Below are 18678 nucleotides of genomic sequence, written 5' to 3' on the forward strand. Positions count from 1 at the left end.
GATCAACTAATGATGCAGATAGCAACAAGCATATATCACAAGCCCAAGTAAGGAACAATCTCTGTTATTTATTAGGTACATAAGTACTAAATAGGTAATCAAGCAGCACTTCGGGATAATGGTGGAAAGAAAAAATTCTCAGTTTTTTTCCCCAGTTAAAGTGGCATGTTTTATGTAAGCCAGTTCCTGATTTTATTTCATTGGGGGCCTATACTTGACATTATGGTAGCATTTTCAAGTAGATTCTTTTTTCATTTATAGAAATGTAAACAAACCTCATTATTTATGTGTTCATGCCCACATTTTAGCTGTCAGTTTAGAAGAATATATTCTATAGTGTTGGCCTGTCAGACAAAAAAAAAAAAAAACTCTCTTAGAAACTACATGACCCCTATTTTTCTTGATGTTTTGGTGGTTTATAGGTCATTTGAGAACATAAGACTAGTAATCCTTTTTAAAACGGGCCTGGCTATGTGTTACAGCTCTCAGAAGATTGTTAATTTTACAAAGAACATACAGCAAATTTATTTACTATTGTACAGCCTGTATACCAATATTCATATCATTTTTCTTTCGTTGACAAATCGTACGCACCGTTTAAACGCATTTTTATAAGACCAAAAAACTTTTTGTACCAAGTGCTAAATACGTAAGTACCACTTTATGGTGTAACATAATAGGTTTTGGCTTTGAAACTATTCATCTTGATACTACTTATAAAACTTTTTTTTTCATTTTGAGACTCTTGCAACAAATTCTGATTAAACGTTGAAGCCCTTTTAAACAAATACGTTTGTGTTCACATAGCTGATAACTCATTATTTACCTCTGACCTATCTGCCAATCCGCCTCATTTCTGTACGACATGGTGCGAAAACACAATTAAATTTGATCAACAGAGACCTATGTGTCGGGGATAATTTACTTTAACGTTTTTTAAACCTTTATTAGCGCGTAGTTCCTGCCCTACCAGTTTAGACTATCTCATGTGTATAAATTTGCACATTTACCGCATTTTTCCATTTTCTTACATTCATATTCACACACGAGTGATATTTTTGCGACAATCAAACCGAGTCTTCTATTATTCTGCGTTCTATGGCTCCAAAAGATCTTCTTAAGGATTTTATTCTCAAAAGGTCTTATCTTAGAGCGGAATCGTCTAAAAACCAAATAGCGCCAGAGTCCGAATACTTTAAGCCAATGGCATACATTTTATTTCGCATATTGGCACTAACTTTATATAAATTATCTTAAAAGGTAGGTGCAATTCTCTTAAGAAAATCGTAACTAGCCATTTTTAAACAAAATATACAGTTACGATGTTAAAATATTACATATCGATACCAACATGATAACGTGGATTGTTGCAGATGGACTCTAAATTAACGTACCGGGTTGTCAAACTTGTGCAATTGACCGTTCGTATGAATTGAATTAAATTAGTTCATTGACCCTCTACATTGAAGGGACTGACCTCCAGACCGCACGACAACAAAGAAAAAGAACATTTTAAGATATCGGATAATTATTTCTATATATATAGGCTTTGAAACCTTATTACTGATATATTTTATATTGTGGATAAACATGCGAATTAGTTAGTTAGTTTTACTGGGTTTTCCATTAAAAAATGTTTGTCAACAGGTACCGAAGGTAAACTTTTTAAAAACAGTTTCATAAAGGGTCGTTAAGTATAGCGCGAAGCGAGAACATTAACTGAGACCAGCCGGCTTCTATTCCTGACTCGGATATTAATGATGATTTATTATTTTTTACATAGTTTAGAAACAAAAAGTCATGCTCTAATGTTCATAATATAGCCACACTTCAATTCTATTGAAAGAACTATTTTAGCCAGAAACTGATGTCCAGTCCCTTTAAATTGAAAGAAATGTCAAAACCCTTTGCCCTTTAATAACATATTTTAGATACGCGTGGACCACTGCGAATAACTGAATTAAATTTAACACCTCGTTCACGGTCTAAGGGAAACTGGTACATCGTTCTCTTGTATCAAGTTTCAAAATATCTTTATACTTTTAACCCTGATCAACAATGACTTCAATTGTAAACGCAAATGTTAAAGATGGATCTTGATTTGAAATAAATAGAATTTCAAAATATACCCCAAAATGGCAGTTTATCGGACTATAAACACGTTATCATATATACAGGTAGGTAAGTCATGTTTTCTTAATGGAATATCAAAAGAAATTAATGTGCTTGATTGGTTACTTTCATCTTTTTGACTTCGTTATACTAATTCAAAATCAAATTTAATTATTTTTCATTTGAATTATAGCCATCTATAAACGGGTAACAGAACTTCAGTTAAAAGTAATACCATGTGTGAAGTTAAGTTAACCCTTACCCTACTTAATTTCTATAATCAACTTGTTCATCTTTCAATTTGGACAGCACCATTACCTGTTGAAAGGGTTTTTTTTACCAAAATGATACTAACTGAATGGCGGACAGTGCAGGCTGATCTTAGTCTTCACTGGTCGCAAAGGCAGAATCACTGCCACCTACAGGCTAATGGTTAAACATAGTTCGCTGCAGACCTCGGAATATTGTAGGTGAGAAATACATTTTCCGAAAGATAAAATCGAATAACCAACTACCTACTAGTTGTATAGACATATTTCCCGATTTTTGTAATAGTTATCTCCCTTGAAAAAACTGACTGCTATACGGTGGAGGAGTTAAAAAATCTAGGCACCTTATAAAGTAAATTATATAGTTTGTAGTAGACCTTTCTAATTAAAACTGAAACATAAACAAACAGAAACTTACTTCGTAATTGCTTTGAAAATCGGGGACTTTCTCAACTGTACAAAAAAAAAAAAAAAAAAAAAAAAAAAAAGTTAGAAGTAAAAGCACAAATAACAAAGTAACACTTACCAAGTGACCTGCGTTTTTTTATGCATAAGCTGTTTTATTTTTGGCGTCTCACCAAACAGTAACAATATTTGATGCTAATCGACTTATGTTCCTTAATGTTTTCTTAAATCATCTTCAACAGAGATCCTATATCATTGAGTCATTCTATTTATCTTGCAAACGTCTCCCAGGAGTCTGTTTTTATTCTGACCTAAGAAAATTAAAAGTTAAGTGTAGATTTCCCGGAAGCACTGAGTACAGCAAACGCAGCCACACTCATATTTCGCAAAGTAGTAACTGTAGTGGAAAGATATAGCAGAATTTTTGTGCATTGTTTTGCGTAGGTACGGTCATTCCAGTTCGACGTGACAAACAAAACGATCTGTATAAATTACACTTTGATATAAATGACAAATGAAAATCATATGTATTCTTTTCTATAAAAATATTTATTCTACACTGAATTAATTTTCAAACAGAATTATTATTTTGTTTAAACATGTCAAAGAATAGTGCTGAAGTTACACCTTTTTTTATTATAGAAAATAGGCTTTTCTGTCATATTCATGAACATGTGAATGAGTTTAGCATTATTTTCACAGAATATACGGTCTGTCTTATGCCCCTTCCGTCAACATTTTTTTTCCATTTTGTTCGCATTTCAATCCGTGCGTCCGATTTTGTGTTTCATGGCTATTTATGGGATTTACCCCGTCCTCTTCCTACACCCCCACCCCACAAAAAAAGAAAGAAGTATCAGTTCCTTTCATTTTATCTTTTATCATCATGTTTTGTAGTACCCATGCCCAACTTCCCTGGTGACTCATACCCCCAATCCAAGGTAACATAAATATTTACTAATCATGCGCAATGTACGAGGAATCGAAGTTACATTTTCCCACCATGTCGTGACAAATGTATTGTCAGTTTATTCAAGATTAGAGGTAACTTCTTAAAGTGCAAGTCTAAGAATTTTACATAAAGTGTCAGCAGGTTTTGCTAATATTTAAACAAAGTACTAAAGGTAACTGAAATTGGCACTATCGCTAATGATTTAGTTAGATTGTCTGTAAAAAGGGTAGAGTTTACTGGAAAATTTCCTATCTCCGGCTAGTAATTTTCGTGACTTTGCAATCCAATTCTTACAATATTCAGCGTTTTTTCCACCACATTACTCCAAAAAAGTCAAACTGATCAAGCACTTTCAACTAAAAATCACAGTAAAAGTTTCAAGTAGATTCCAAAACATAATCTGGGAACTCCGTGCCACCAAAAACGACGGTAATGTTTAGCCTTCGTGCAATAAAATGAATTTCAAAAAGGTAATTGTAAAGAAGGAAAGAACAATATATTGCTGATTTACGTTAACATACACGAATTATAAAAAGACTAAGAACAATAAATTTCGGAATCATATCATGAAATAAATTTAAATAAACGTCAATTATAAAGCTCAACTATTGGCACAAGAATGTGTTGAGAAAACCCCTAAATGATTTCAGAGGTACGTAAAGGGTATAAGGACTTTATACATAAAGGTTACGTATTTAGCAACACTACAAGAAACGATTGTTATTAGTAAACATAATTTAACAGTATTTTGAGATATTCTCGTCTAATCTGTAGCAGATGTTGTGCTCGGAATGATCTCAAGGGTTTAAAAAGTACTACAGGGCTTTGAGTAAAGTACAACAAGACTTATGGCTAAGTGCAATAGGGCTTTTAAGTAAACAGCTACAAGGTAAAAAAAGTCTCAAAATAAAACGTACATTGGGTTTAGTTTATAAATTATTCTAATGATTCGAAATTGGTAAATTGCTTAATTTAAAATAATGGACAGGCAGTGACACTCGGCAATTTCAGACCATGTATGACTAAAGTTATTATGTTTTAAACTGACTGCTTCATAAAACTTCTGTAAATTAGCTCAAAGCTTTCAAATAACAAAGACAAACTGAGGTTACATAATTTTGTTAGATGGGTATACAAACCTTAAAGTTATTTACTCTCACTATCATTACACCCCCAGATACATACCATATCTGGACTATATTAAAGTTACGCATATCAGTCCGTCTACTCTTACGTTCATTCGTCCGTCCGTCTATTCGTCCGTCCACCGTGTCCGCTTATTAATAATATATTCTTAACCCCTTGAAAATTTGATACTAACAGCCTCCATTGTTAATCTCAGCAAAAGGACCTGCAAGGTAGGGGCACAATCAAGGTAGGGGCACAATCAATTAGAACCAAGCGTTAAAACCCCATCTGGACAATATGCAAATTACACAACTCAAGTTCATTAGGTCAAAGCTCAAGGTCACACATCTTCAGAAGCAAAATATAAATTAATGCTCAATTAATTAATTAATTAATGCTTATTTTACTAAAATACCTCCAGTTGTTTAGAAGATACGAAACGGACACACATTTAGGTTAGATCTTGCCTGTTCATGGCCGGTAGTGGAAACGTATGCTTCCGTCCACGCTCTCCGGTCAACCGAGCCTGTAACATTTTCATTTTGGTCAAGTTGGGAGACATTTGGATTTTACACCTTTTCTATATTGATAAAAGTTTTGTTTCCTTCATGTGTTTACATTTACCTTTATTTAACAGCTTTATTTTACTTTCGTGTTATATGTTTTCAATATTAAATGTAATTGACATCATTTTTATTCCGGATATTTTTTAGATTTAGTGATTTGAAACCTGCGTTCATTGGTACACTTCTTTTCATTACAGGCATGTATATACCTGGATGTTTTTTGGCGAAACCTGTTCTGCCTGCTTTTACTCTCACTCTTCACAAAAGCTACTGGGTCCCCAAGGAATATTCTCTTCATAATGTCTGATGATCTCAGACCGGAAATCGGCGCCTACATTAACCAGGACACATCTCCTCCATTGAATCAGCATATCTACACCCCGAACCTTGATAAACTGGCAAGAAAGAGCATAGTATTTCACAAAGCGTATGTGCAATCCCCACTGTGTGCCCCGAGCCGAGCATCGTTACTCACAGGAAGGCGTCCTGATACAACCGACGTCCACACATTTGTAAATTTAAGAGGACGAAAGAGGTCAAATTTTACAACTATCCCACAATACTTTAAACAGCAAGGCTACACTTCTATAGGCATGGGAAAAATCTTTCACGATGGACCGACACCTGCCTATGATGACCCTATATCTTGGTCGGAGCCTTTCTGGCGCGGAGTCCCTAATCATGAGAGCGAGTGCTGTAGCTGGAAGGCAGTGCCCGAAACAGCACTCAAAAATAAACCTTTGAAAGACCAACAGGTAGCTGACCGTGCTGTTAAGACAATACGGAAATTAGCCATTGCACGTAAAGATAGTAAACCTTTTTTCCTTGCTGTTGGTTTCAAGAAACCTCATTTACCTTTCGTATTTCCTGACAAGTTTCTTAAGTATTATCCACAAGACGACATTGTTTTGCCAGAAAATCGTGACATTCCTGTAAATATGCCCAGGATAGCGTGGAGCCCATTGACTTATTTAAAGACATTTGATGATATTAATGTTCTGAATCTTGCACATTTTAAATCTATAGTTCCTAATAACACTGTCTTAGCTCTTCGAAGAGCGTACTACGCATGCGTGACATATATTGATCATGAAATTGGACGTGTATTAAATGAACTGTATAGTTCGAGGTTCAGTAACAACACGATAATAGTTTTTCTAAGCGACCATGGATTTCATCTAGGTGAAAACGGTGAATGGAGTAAGAACACGGTATTTAAGTTAGCCGCCTGGGCGCCTTTGATGTTGCACATCCCAGGACTGACGAATCAAGAGATACGTACCAATCAGCTCGTGGAATTTGTTGACTTGTTTCCTACGTTAGTCGAAGCCGTAGGACATAAACCATTAAAAATATGTCCTAGGTATTCAAGAAAGATAGCTCTTTGCGCCGAAGGTACGAGTCTTCTCCCTTTAATTTCTAAACCGGACGAACCTCTAAAAATGGCGGCATTTACACAAATTATGCGGTCTCCTAAATTTTTCGGTTATGCTTTGATAACGAATAAGTACCGGTATACAGAATGGACTTTCGCTGACCGTCAAACAAATATTACAAGGATCAAATGGAAAGAAACGAAAGCAAAAGAACTCTACGATCATTTAATAGATCCAAAAGAAAATTATAACATAGCCGACAATACAAACTATACAAATATCCAAGCAAATTTGAGGAAAATACTTCATTTGGGCTGGAGGGAAGCCGTTATTGATAAACCTTCTGGCGGAAACAGAATATATATTGACCTAGATCAAAGACAGTCATTTGTGGGGAATATTGAAGGAGAAATAAGTAAAAGTAAAGTAAATAAAATGTTTAGTGACAGCAATATAACTGAGATGTCCAGAGCTGGGAGAAACTCGACTATAAAATGGCATGGCAATAGAAGGTTATACCTGCCGAATCCCGACCCAAGAACTTTTCTTATTGAAACAATGATAAGTTATATATTAATCTTCGTGTTGATTGGGAGTTTTCTAGCTTTGTTGTGCCAAAGGACGATTAAAGGTATGCATTCATAGACAGGCTAAAAACGTCAAATCCTTGGACACAGTGGAGTGATTCATTCATGCATAAACTAACTATTATGTTTTTTTTTACAAAATGTGATGACAGCCTGCACTAGTGGATGTGAAGATTGTTGAACATTACACATCCGGTTATGAACTTACTCCAAGGAACCGAGTCTGCTTTTATTTTGTCTGTATGTGGTGTTTCCTGTCGGATTTCCGATCTAATTTTTTCCCCAAGAGATTGTCTTATAGGTTTTATTTTCATCTGTAAAACAAAATTGTACAATATTTAAAGTGAATTTGGCCTATGTATAACATCTTGGTTTGAATAAAATGGACCGAGAGTTATTGCCTCTCCTCCTTGTTGGTTCGTCATCAAAATTTCTCTGTTTTCTGAAAATTCATCTAGCTGGTATCTGATGTTACATGTCTGATAAATGCATGGAGGGGCAACTGAGGTCTTGCAATATTATTCATATCTTGCAATTATTTACCACATGTAATTTGGTGCATGTGTCTATAAACCGAGCAAACATACAAACAAGAATTTGACGACGCTAATACAATGTTTTGATCACAAATGACTTGTTTTGAGTATAAAATGTAATCACTAATATGAATCGAGTCTAAATGTTTTGGAAACTATATCTAGAACCAAGTTTTACAACATGATCAAAGATCTGTTTTAGTAGTGAGTTTTAAGAAAGAAATACATTCGCATCAGAATGGAAGAGTTCGATATATGAATTAATTTACGCAATATCAGCAAACGTTTATTGATAACAGGCATTCAAGGTTTTCAGTACATAATCAGCTCAATGTAGCTTTATTGTTGATACCGAAGGCATTTCTCAGTTAATATTTCTTACGATTGCTTGTCAGTTTTCAAGTTGTTACAAAACCGCAATACCCTTAAATATGCATTTACATGTACATAAATTTGCCTGTAGCTGCATGTAATATACAAGTTGGTGTTTTCATCCATACTCTTGTTTAACACCATATCTGTCAAATAACTTTATAATTATAGATTTATACACTGAAACAAACACAACTTTGGATAGTCTGTTATTATGTAACACTTTTGTAACAATTGTTTTGATTGGCTGCATCATCAGAAGGATAGACGTCACTGTGAAGTTCCAACGAACATATATAAACAAACCGTTTGGAATCATAACGTCAATTCGATCATCAGATCACAGATAAAAAAAAAACAGATAGATACTGGCGAAGAAGATTTTTGAAGATAGAAATCAGATTTTAAAAACTAACATATTTATAATATAAATCATAATCTAATCATGATTTGCGAATAACTTGATCTCGTCCGTACATTCATTCACTTGTAATTGTGTTCAAATATAGGAATCTGTTAGTGTAACATCTGGTGTACAGAAAGAAGCAAAAGTATGCTCCTCCCGTTCGAAGAAGGGAGAAAATTGCTCCCTGTCGTTCGCATCTATCGGTCGGTAGAGTGAACGATTTCCGCCCGATAACTTGAGAAACATACTATCCAGAACTTTCAAACCTTTGAAGTAGATGACTACAGTACTGTAGTTTTGGTGAGTAATAGATCCAAGGACAGGGTTACAGGGGCCTGAATCTTGAAAACGGTTTCCGCTCAATAATTTGAGATCCACTTGACAAAAAAACCTTTAAACTTAAAATCATGATTGGGCTAACGAAGGAAATGATCCGTAGTGATGTTTTGGTCAAATATCAGTGCCACAGGGGCTTGAACTTTGAAAACAGTTTTCTTTCATTAACTTGAGAATCACTTGACCCGTAATCTTCAAACTAAATAGCAAAAATAGACTTATACATGTAACGCTGCTTAAACGTCGAGTTTTCGAACCGCGCCCCGACATTCCAGTTACTAAATATCACCCCTCGACCCCGCTAATTATCATATTTTTGCTCCGTGCCCCCGCTAAATAACGAGTTTTCGCCGAGTAAAAACACGCAAATTAACAAGTTAAATTGTTGGGGCACGGGGCAAAAACTAGTTTTTAGCGATGGCGCAGAGCGGGGCGAGATTTAGTAACTGGAATGTCGGGGCGCGGTACGGACATTTAAGTAGCGTTAATTATCGTGTTTCACCTCTCGCGGCATACCAGTTACTAATTCTCGCTCAGCGACCCCGCTAATTATCGTGTTTTCGCTCCGCGCCCCTGCTAAATAGCGAGTTTTCGCCTTGCGTCCCCGCCATTTTGAACTTGTTAATTCTCATGTTTTCTCTCAGCGGGGCCGCGGGGTGAAAACGCGAAATGGCAGAAGAAAATATAAAGCTTTGCACTTTTAGTTCCGCTTCAATGGGAGGTGCTTATCTCCATCTCCATAAAGGAGATTACTGTATTTGCACATGGGAGATTGCTAAAATTTTCTTGTCTCTGCATGATGTAACGGGGACATTGAAGCAAAAAATGGGAAACACTCAGAAATGGGAGCATCACATCTGCTGAGTGCTGTGTCGGCAATGTTTTTCCTGTGAAGGGCAAAATTTAGAGCTTCACCCGAGACGTAGACGAGTATGTAATATCTGGTTTTAACGTGTTCCAACGTTAAAAAAGGCGGGAGTCTTTGTTGATTTTGGTTCCGAAGGTGTGAAGAGTGTTACAATTTCGAACGTCAGATGGGAGGGAATTCCAGTCATGAATAGTTGCTGGCAAAAAGGCAGAGTTATAAAGTTGCGTTTGTAATTTTATAGAATAGAACGAGCCTATTTTATTTGCCTAATTGTCTTCCACCGAAGCTCAGGCAGCATCGTTTGAATATTGTATAATTTAGTCGCACCGGTTAGGAGCCTCGCAGCCTTGTTTTGAATAACATCTATATCATTTTTAATTCTACAGACATTTTTCCATATAACTTTTCCATACTCAAGAAGAGGCCTAACGAATCAAAAGTACATTCTTTCCAGACTGGATCGTGACAAGATAAATTTCAGCGATCGGATTATGCCTAACCTCTGCCAGGCTTAATTTACAGACGGAGATATATGGGACGTCATCCATGATCTACACCATGGTTGGAGGAGGTTGTGGGGTCTGGGGGGCGGGTTATAAGATTTCTCTTCCTAGAGAACAGGTTCAGTTTTTGGGTGGTTAAAATGCACCAGCTAAGATCGTGACCAATCTGTTATTTTACGAAGATCAACAGTTATGTAAAGTGTAGTATCATCGTCAAACAGCCGGATGGTGGCCAAGAGATCATTTACAGTATCGTTTATATCGATGAGAAACAACAAAGGTCCAAGAATTGAGCCCTGAGGAACGCCAGCGGTTATTGATATATCACAAACCACCGCTCGCACTTCCTTGCCCTCATCCACTGCTTGACATATTTCATTGTAAAAGAAAGTCAGCAGATTAACCGTTGACTCACCTTTTATGAAACCAGATTGATTTGGGGTTAAGAGTTTGTTAGCGACAATGTAATTGTAGACATGCTTGTGGATAGATCTACAGCGTTCCATAAGTCTGCATATGCAGCTTAAGAGCGAGACAGGACGATAGTTATTCGGTTTGGGTGGATTGGACTTTTTGAATATTGGCGTGACATTAGCGAGTTTCAAAGAATCAGGAAAGAAAGATTGCTAAAAGAGCTTGTTGAAGTAGACGGACAGAAGCTTATAAGCAAGAACGCTGGATCCCTCCCGAATAAGACAGAGACTGATCAAATCTGGACCACATGCCTTTCCGAGGTCGATTCAGTATATACTGTCAATAACGTCTTGACCTCAAATAGATACCGTATGTCCTGAAGTGAACATATCCTGACAGGGATATTTGGTAGGTTATGATAGGAATCGACCATGGATGACTGAGAACAGAAGTATTGATTTAAATAGTTTGATTTGTCTACATCGCTTGAAGCTTGAACATTGCTAATTACTAAGGTTGGGATAGACTTTTGGGAATCCTTTTTGGTTACCTGTTTAGCCAGTTTGAACCATTCTTTAGCTGTTGTATTATTAGAGTTCATTTCATCGATAAGTTTTGAAGGATAGTCAGATTACAATTTTCTTATTCAATGTTATTAGATATGTGAACCCATTTCTTCCCCCCCCCCCCCCCCCCCTAAATTTAGCCCATGTAGTTGGATCATTAGAGGTTTTCACTATTTTACGGACTCTAGTGCGTTTTCGTATTTATTTTCTATTTGAGCCATTCATCCAAAGTATATCATTTGGTCTTACAGTTATTATTTAATTTGGAATTGATTCGAAGCTACATAAGTAATGATATCTAAAATAATGCCAGCTGTTGATTCTAGGTGATTATTGTTTAAAAAGCCATCTATTTAAAGACAAGCTTGAAATAACTGTACTTATATTTCCATATTAGTGGACATCAAAATGCACCAGAACTACATTTACAATTTTATACCATTTTCCGGGCGAGCATTCACCCGTACCAGCCTGGTTTATGCCACCACATACGTGTAAGTTAGAACAGCTGGAAAAGAATGCATTCTTTGATATCCGCGCTCCACCCCTGGTAACAATTTCACAGTTAGGCAATACAACAGTTAGGCGGACAAACACGTATCATCGGACGTGTCACAGATCAATACCAAGGACAATACAATTTTTACATGGACGGATATAGGATGGTGCGCTGCATTGCATGTATCTAAAAGAATATAATGTTTGATCTACCACTTAGAAAAAGTTCTATCATAATATAACCAGGGCTACACGATGATGATGAAAAAAGGTTAGACGTAAAACAATTGTTTGTTTCTGGTATCCCAACCTACCCTAAATTTTTGGCCTGACCCTAAATGTTTTTATGGCCTTGGAGAATACATTTTTCATTTTTTTAAACAAAAAGTTGCAAAACTTCATGTTCTATGCTTTAAACATGTTTAGCGATCTTAGAAAGCAACTTACTAATGCTCTAAAGTCAAAGCTCCCTTATTTGTATTCATATTTTGACACAAAAATAATTTCCGAAAAGCCTCACTTAATAATAAAAAAAAATAATAATCTGACTTACGTGCCCTAATTTTTTGAGTATGTTACCGGAAACAAAGATATTTTTAAGGCTTATACAAGTGCGTACTAGTTGTGGCTGGTGGTTAGGGAGGTCAAGTATTCCAAACCCCAGGTGTCCGTGCTTTAGAATATAAAAAAGTTATAAAATCTGTCATATAATGATAATGTTATTTAGACCGGACCTATTCTGCAATCACAACAGCATCATAGGAATGCCCAAGAGATGCTAGAATGGCAGAAATTAGATATTTCGTGGGGTTGTGTCGGGCACGCGAATTTAGTAAACTCTCACTCACTCATAGCGCGCTCCACCCTTGGCAACAATTACAACAGTTAGGCAACATTAACAAAGATAGGCACATACAATAGTTAGGCAGAAAAACATATGACGTTACAGATAAACAACATTTACAGGGACGGCTATAGGAAGGTCTGCTGCATTGCTTGTATCTACAAGAATATAATGCTTTATCTACCGTTAAGAACAACTGTCACAGTTTGACCTGGGCTACAAATTATTTTTATTAAATGCTCGCGTTCAAAAGCCATGTCTTTGTCTTCAGTTTATCGTTTTAATACCTTTAACACGCAGACCCTTCAAAACATCCTCCTCTCTATCTGCCCCTGTTCAAGTTGTTTTGCTAGTAATAATTGGCATATGGTGCATTATATTTACATGATTTATTCAAATATCGTCTTATCACCACTTTCTATCAAAAGTGAACAATATGTGATTTTGTCATTTTGATATAAATTTTGCATGTATCAAAACTACGGTTGCCACTAAATATTGCAAAATGTATTGCACGTTTTCAGTCAATACGGAAATGGTACTTGATTTCCGGTAATTGTCATACATCATGTCGTTTAATATTGTGCGTTTGTTTCTTTGATTTCGGATCTTTGTCGCTTAGCAACATTTTACAAGTTATATAACGGAGGTAATTTAACTTTAAAAACTCTACTGTTTAGGATTCAGGGCAAAAATTGTCCTTTTCTCAGCGAGTAGATGACAACTTCCCTACATATGTGAGAGTGACTTGCAATTTTTGGGGGGTAACAACATTTTTGAAAAGAAGATATTTACGCTGTATTCATTGTTCAGAATTTCAATACGTGACGAATCTTTACAGAGTATAGACGTTTTCTTTAAATATAATATAGCAATCGGACACTTAAGATTTGTTTTAGTTGTAGTTCTCTTCTTTTAATTTCAGTCTTTTGATATTTTGGAAGTTATACTTTGTCTTATTTTCCACTGGTGAATTGAATAGAATTTTCTAGAATAAAATTAAAACAAAAGAAAAGCAACTATTAAATTAAGTTCTTTTTTTTTCACCAGGATCGACGCTGATTGTTTCTTGTGGTTATTGCCTGTAACTAATGATGGGACGCGTAGTTGGAGTGCTTATTCTGTCACTGGTATGTACTAGTTTACTTTATATTGAAATGTTTTATTTCTGTATGGTTTTAATCAATGCTTTTTTTTTTCGTTTTACAAACTTATGTTGTCACTTGTTTTGCATAAAACCCTCCAAAAGTGTTGCAAATTTTGAAAAATACAATGTATCCAGCTTACCGAAGTGCCTTCATCTTGTTATGCACGCATGTTTTATTCGCACTTTTATATGTCAAACACAATACAAAGTGTTGTATGTCGAGCCGCCTCGTTTCGTAATACCCTTTATCTTTTAAAAAGTAAATATGTTCGTACGAAAACAAATGGCAGTTTGCCTTGAGTAACGCGTTTCAATTTTCAGTGTAAAAATTAGTAAAATCAATTAATACTTATGTGTTTCCACAACCTATAGTGTGTCCGTAATCAGGTTTTAAATCTTTCTTAAAAATATAGCATTAGTTTCATATGGTGGCATATTTCTGCCACGATATAGCTAGGTAGCTACCTCGATACTTAAAAATATCATCTTGATAATTTAAGCGATGTTTTCTGAAAAAGATTATCTCAATAGTAGAAGGTTTCCTGGAAAAATCATTGTGATAATTTACATTATTTTCTCGAAACCTTTTGTGTAAGTTCCAACAACTGCCATTTATTAGCCAGATTAGCTTTCTCAATACTTTCAGAAATTATCTTGATATTTCGAACTTTTCTGATAAGTTTTTCGCAAAAGCCTAAATTTTTCTGAAAATAAAATGCATACGAAGAAAAAAAATTATTGCGCATAATTGCGATAATGTTTTCAGAAAAATGCACAACTTTGCTGGAAAGTTATTATCATGACAGTTACAGAGCATCAGCATTAACGTGAAATCCTAAACGTTTACAAAAAATAAAAAATATCTAGAAAATATTATTTATTGCTGAAATGTTTTCAGAAAAAAAATGCACACATTTCCTGGAAAGTGTAAAATTATCGAGATAGCTACCTAGCTATCTCGTGGCAGAAATATGCCACCACAGTTTCCTGACACCTGATTTTTTTTCCGCTTTTTTGTTGTCGTACGATCTGGAGGAGTGCTTTTAATATCAATGTCACGGAAAAAGTCTGATAAAAACACAAAAATTCAAAATGTTCCAACGTCCGTAAAATCGACTAACATTTCGCTAAATTCATACATGATTGAATTTATCTTTACTTTATGTTTTTAAGTTTTCTAATCAATATCCCTTTATTCAAGTGTGCTGCCACGAGATGGCAAGTAACTGCCGCAATACTTCAAAAAATTATCTTGACAAAATGCAGTTTTCTGAAAAGATTAATTCAATAGTGGAAGGTGACCTGGAAATATCATCGCGATAATTTTTATCATGTCGATACATTTTGTGTAAGTGCCCACAACTGCAGTTTATTAGCCAGATTAGCTTTCTCGTTACTTCACTAACGGGTTCTCTCTAATTGCAATAGGCTTTGAAAGCGTACAGCATGGATCCTGACCAGACTGCGTGGATTGCTGGTCTGGATCCATGCTGGTCGCAAAGCCGCTATGTTGCTTTTCTCATGGCGCGGCTCAATTATGTTTTGTTGGATGATCAAATTAGCAAATAGTGACGGTGTTTACCAACCATATGATTTGATACTCTTTCGATTTGTATCAAAAATATGTAGATAACGAGCACGCCTCTGCAGTTGGCGAAGTATCTGAGAGAAAAAAAATACTGAGAACTAATAGCAGTCACTTTGTGCAGAAGGGAGCATTCAGTTTGCTGACTTCGATGTTTTTTTATCATAGGAAAATCCGTACAGTAATTGATAATTATCTCTATTTTATACATGTCTAATACGTTGATAACTTTATATCTATCTCTGATATTACTAAATACATTTGACATAGACTTTAGGTGTAGTCCAATATCTTCTTTAAAAATGGAGTGATCAAACACTCCGGTTATAGCTCCAGCTTCCTCACATGTGCCTAGTTTCACCATCCAGCATGGAAATAGTCGAGCGCGTTGTCACCTGTGACAGCTCATGTTTCCTTGTTTTAATGCTGTTTCATGAGTTTTAATATTTTGAAAACACTCCTGTCCTTTTTTTCAGGCCATTCTTCAAGCTGTTTCGGCGGTACATCCAAGTTGCAGAGGAAAAAATTTTTATGATGTAAGTAATTATGATTTCAATCTATTGTTTCATTTATCTATCAGTTTGACTTTTCATGCTACGTACTTTATTTGCATGATGAAAAAACATATCTAACCAATTATATATATATATCAAAACACAAATATTTGGTAGAAATTTTATAAGTTCCCTTGGAATTCTTATTTAAAGCCTGAAAGTTTCGGACAAAGAGCATCGTCACTAAAAAGATGAACTAAACAGTGTTTGAATTTTTTGATTACAAGCTTTTAAAAAATAGATTAAAGGCTCGGAGCGTGATTATTTACAGGAATGTGGTGAGAACAAGTGGTGTCTTTGACCTAGCTATTTCGCAGCCACAGTGTTAAATGGCAACCCACTGAAAGCATGTGACAAAGGTCAGATGGTTTGCAGATGTAAGTAGTTCAAGTACTTAACTAATAGATAATTGTTTTAACCTATACCCTGCTAAATTTCTAAAATGGACTGATCCATCATTTATCTTATTAGCAATACCATTTATTATTGATTCGAAATAAACAGTGAACCGGAAGTGAAAACGTACTGATAACTGTATATTGCACAGAAAAACTGTTCCTGAACTTCGGTAATGTTGTTTTATATAAAAGAAATCGACATATTAAATAAAAAAGACTAGTAACTGCTTTCAGTCATTCATTAGGAAATATTCTTTCATTGCTTTTGTAGTCTGGCCATGCTGGTACAATTTTGAGTTCGCCGTCCCTCAGCAAGCAAGGAAGGGAAAAGGAGGAGAATTCATTAGATGCCATTCTGACACCGACTGCGAGAAAGGGAGTGACCGTTGTACATCTGACGGATATTGCTGCACCGACACACCAATATGGTCGGTCACTTGAATAATGTTATTTTGTCAAAGATTTCAACCTAGACGACCGGAATTACAAACTTCTTGCTATGACTGTCTAAAAAATATTTCAACTATACTCTATAAGACTTCAATAAACAATCTCTTCGATATAAGATATTAACTTTAATAAAATTACCTTGCATCTTATGTTTGTTTGTGTTATTTATATCAGCGTCATACATAAAGTACACATTGACTTCCTTTGTAACCTAGTGGTCATTTAATTCACCCTCTTCCAGTACGGGAGGTCACGGGTGCACTTTACATGGCCACGTCATACTAAAGACAGAAAAAATGGAACTAGTAGTTTCTTCGCTTTGCTGTCAGAACTAAGACAATAGTTCTAGGACTGGTCAGTACAATAAAAGTGTAATGTGACGGGGTGGATTTTTATGTCACATGTCTACGACGTCTATATTCAAGTGAGGCAGCACTATAAACTTAGGAATAATGCTCACTGCTAACAGTAGACACTCGTTTATATGGCAGAAGATTGTTGAAAAGAAGCTCAACCCGAACACTCTTTGTTGAGAGAATGTTTCAAATTTAAAGCATTAGTTAAATTTGTAGTTTAAAAGCAACATTTTTATGCAATATTTTTCTGACATTTCGAAGAAAACAATGATTCAAAATGTTTATAGACAAGAATTCCACAAAGGGAGAGTACATTTTCAGCACAATTATACTGTGACCTTGACCTTTGATCGAGTGATCTAAAAATCAATAAGGGTCATTAACTTTCGATGTCCAATCATCCTATGAAATTTAAACATTCTGGGTTTTGACCCAGGTTCTCAAGTTCTTGATGATAAAGAGTTTCCCATATTTAGGCCCCATTGACCTTGGCCTTCGCTCAAGCGACCCCAACAGTAAGGGACATTTACTCTGTAAATCCTAACATTCTGTGAAGTTTGAAAGCTCTAGTTCAAATAGTTCTCAATTTATTGATCGAAATTGATTTTCAATCTTTTGGTCCCAGTGACTTTGACATTTGGTCCAGTGACGCGAAACTCAATAGCAGTTATCTGCTCTACATGTCCAATCATCTTGTAAAGTTTCAACATTCTGGGTCAAGTTGTTCTTAAGGTATTGATAAGAAACTAATTTCCATGTTCAGGCCCCTGTGGCCTTGACCTTTGGTTTAGTAACCTAAAATTAATAGGATCACCTACTTTGTAAGCTCTATCACCCTATGCAGTTTGAAGGTTCTAAGTTAAATTGTTCTTATGTTATTGATCAAAAATAAAGTATGAGAAACGGATGGTTCCTGTGACCTTGATCTATGATGCAGTGACCAAAAAGTCAGTAGGGGTAATTTACTCTGTAAGTCCTATCACCCTATGAAGTTTGAAAGCTCTCGGTCAAATTGTCCACAGGTTACTGATTTGAAATAGATTTCCATTTTCTGGCCCTTGTGACCTTGACCTTTGAACGAGTGACCACTAAATCAATACGGGTCATCTACACTGCATGTCCAACCATTTTATGAAGTTTCAACATTCTGGGTCAACTGGTTCTTAAGTTATTGATTAGAAATTTTTTCTCATGTTCAGGCCCCTGTGACTTTGACCTTTAACAAAGTAACCCCCAAAACAATAGGGGTCGTCTAGTTCATAAACCCTATGAAATTTGAAGGTTCTATGTCAAATGGTTCTCCAGTTATTGACCGGAAGTGTGACGGACTGGCTGATGGACGTCCATGCGTCCGTCCATCCGCCGTCAACAACTGTGTTGAAAAGACATCTCCTCCAAAACCGCTGAATTGATTTTGATTAAACTTAGCATGGATATTCCTTGGATAGTC

The 18678-nt window shown here is 35.7% G+C and overlaps 1 protein-coding gene and 1 long non-coding RNA gene across 3 annotated transcripts; both read left to right on the forward strand.

The window, feature by feature from the left end:
- The first annotated feature begins 1922 nt into the window (after positions 1–1922).
- Positions 1923–7792, forward strand: LOC123541840 (iduronate 2-sulfatase-like). Its single transcript, XM_053531822.1, has 2 exons — positions 1923–2177; positions 5630–7792. Exons 1-2 carry the CDS (start codon positions 2136–2138, stop codon positions 7451–7453), a joined length of 1866 nt encoding a protein of 621 aa, XP_053387797.1. The 5' UTR covers positions 1923–2135; the 3' UTR covers positions 7454–7792.
- A 5769-nt stretch (positions 7793–13561) lies between these two features.
- On the forward strand, positions 13562–17021 carry LOC123542502 (uncharacterized). Of its 2 annotated transcripts, XR_008368622.1 has the most exons (5): positions 13562–13580; positions 13789–13868; positions 15947–16006; positions 16296–16401; positions 16694–17021. It is a non-coding gene; the product is annotated as an uncharacterized LOC123542502 (long non-coding RNA). The 2 variants fall into 2 exon arrangements; XR_006684753.2 differs by lacking the exon at positions 13562–13580 and having other exon boundaries at positions 13587–13868.
- Positions 17022–18678: the final 1657 nt, after the last annotated feature.

The sequence above is a fragment of the Mercenaria mercenaria genome, chromosome 19, assembly GCF_021730395.1.
Source record: "Mercenaria mercenaria strain notata chromosome 19, MADL_Memer_1, whole genome shotgun sequence".
NCBI classification, from domain to species: Eukaryota; Metazoa; Mollusca; class Bivalvia; order Venerida; family Veneridae; genus Mercenaria; species Mercenaria mercenaria.

Bases quoted from the DNA above. Each gene is read 5' to 3' on its own strand.
- LOC123541840 (XM_053531822.1), top strand. From the start codon at position 2,136: ATGGCAGTTTATCGGACTATAAACACGTTATCATATATACAG. The intron at 2,178-5,629 runs GTAGGTAAGTCA...TTTTCATTACAG, and splicing joins ACACGTTATCATATATACAG to GCATGTATATACCTGGATGT.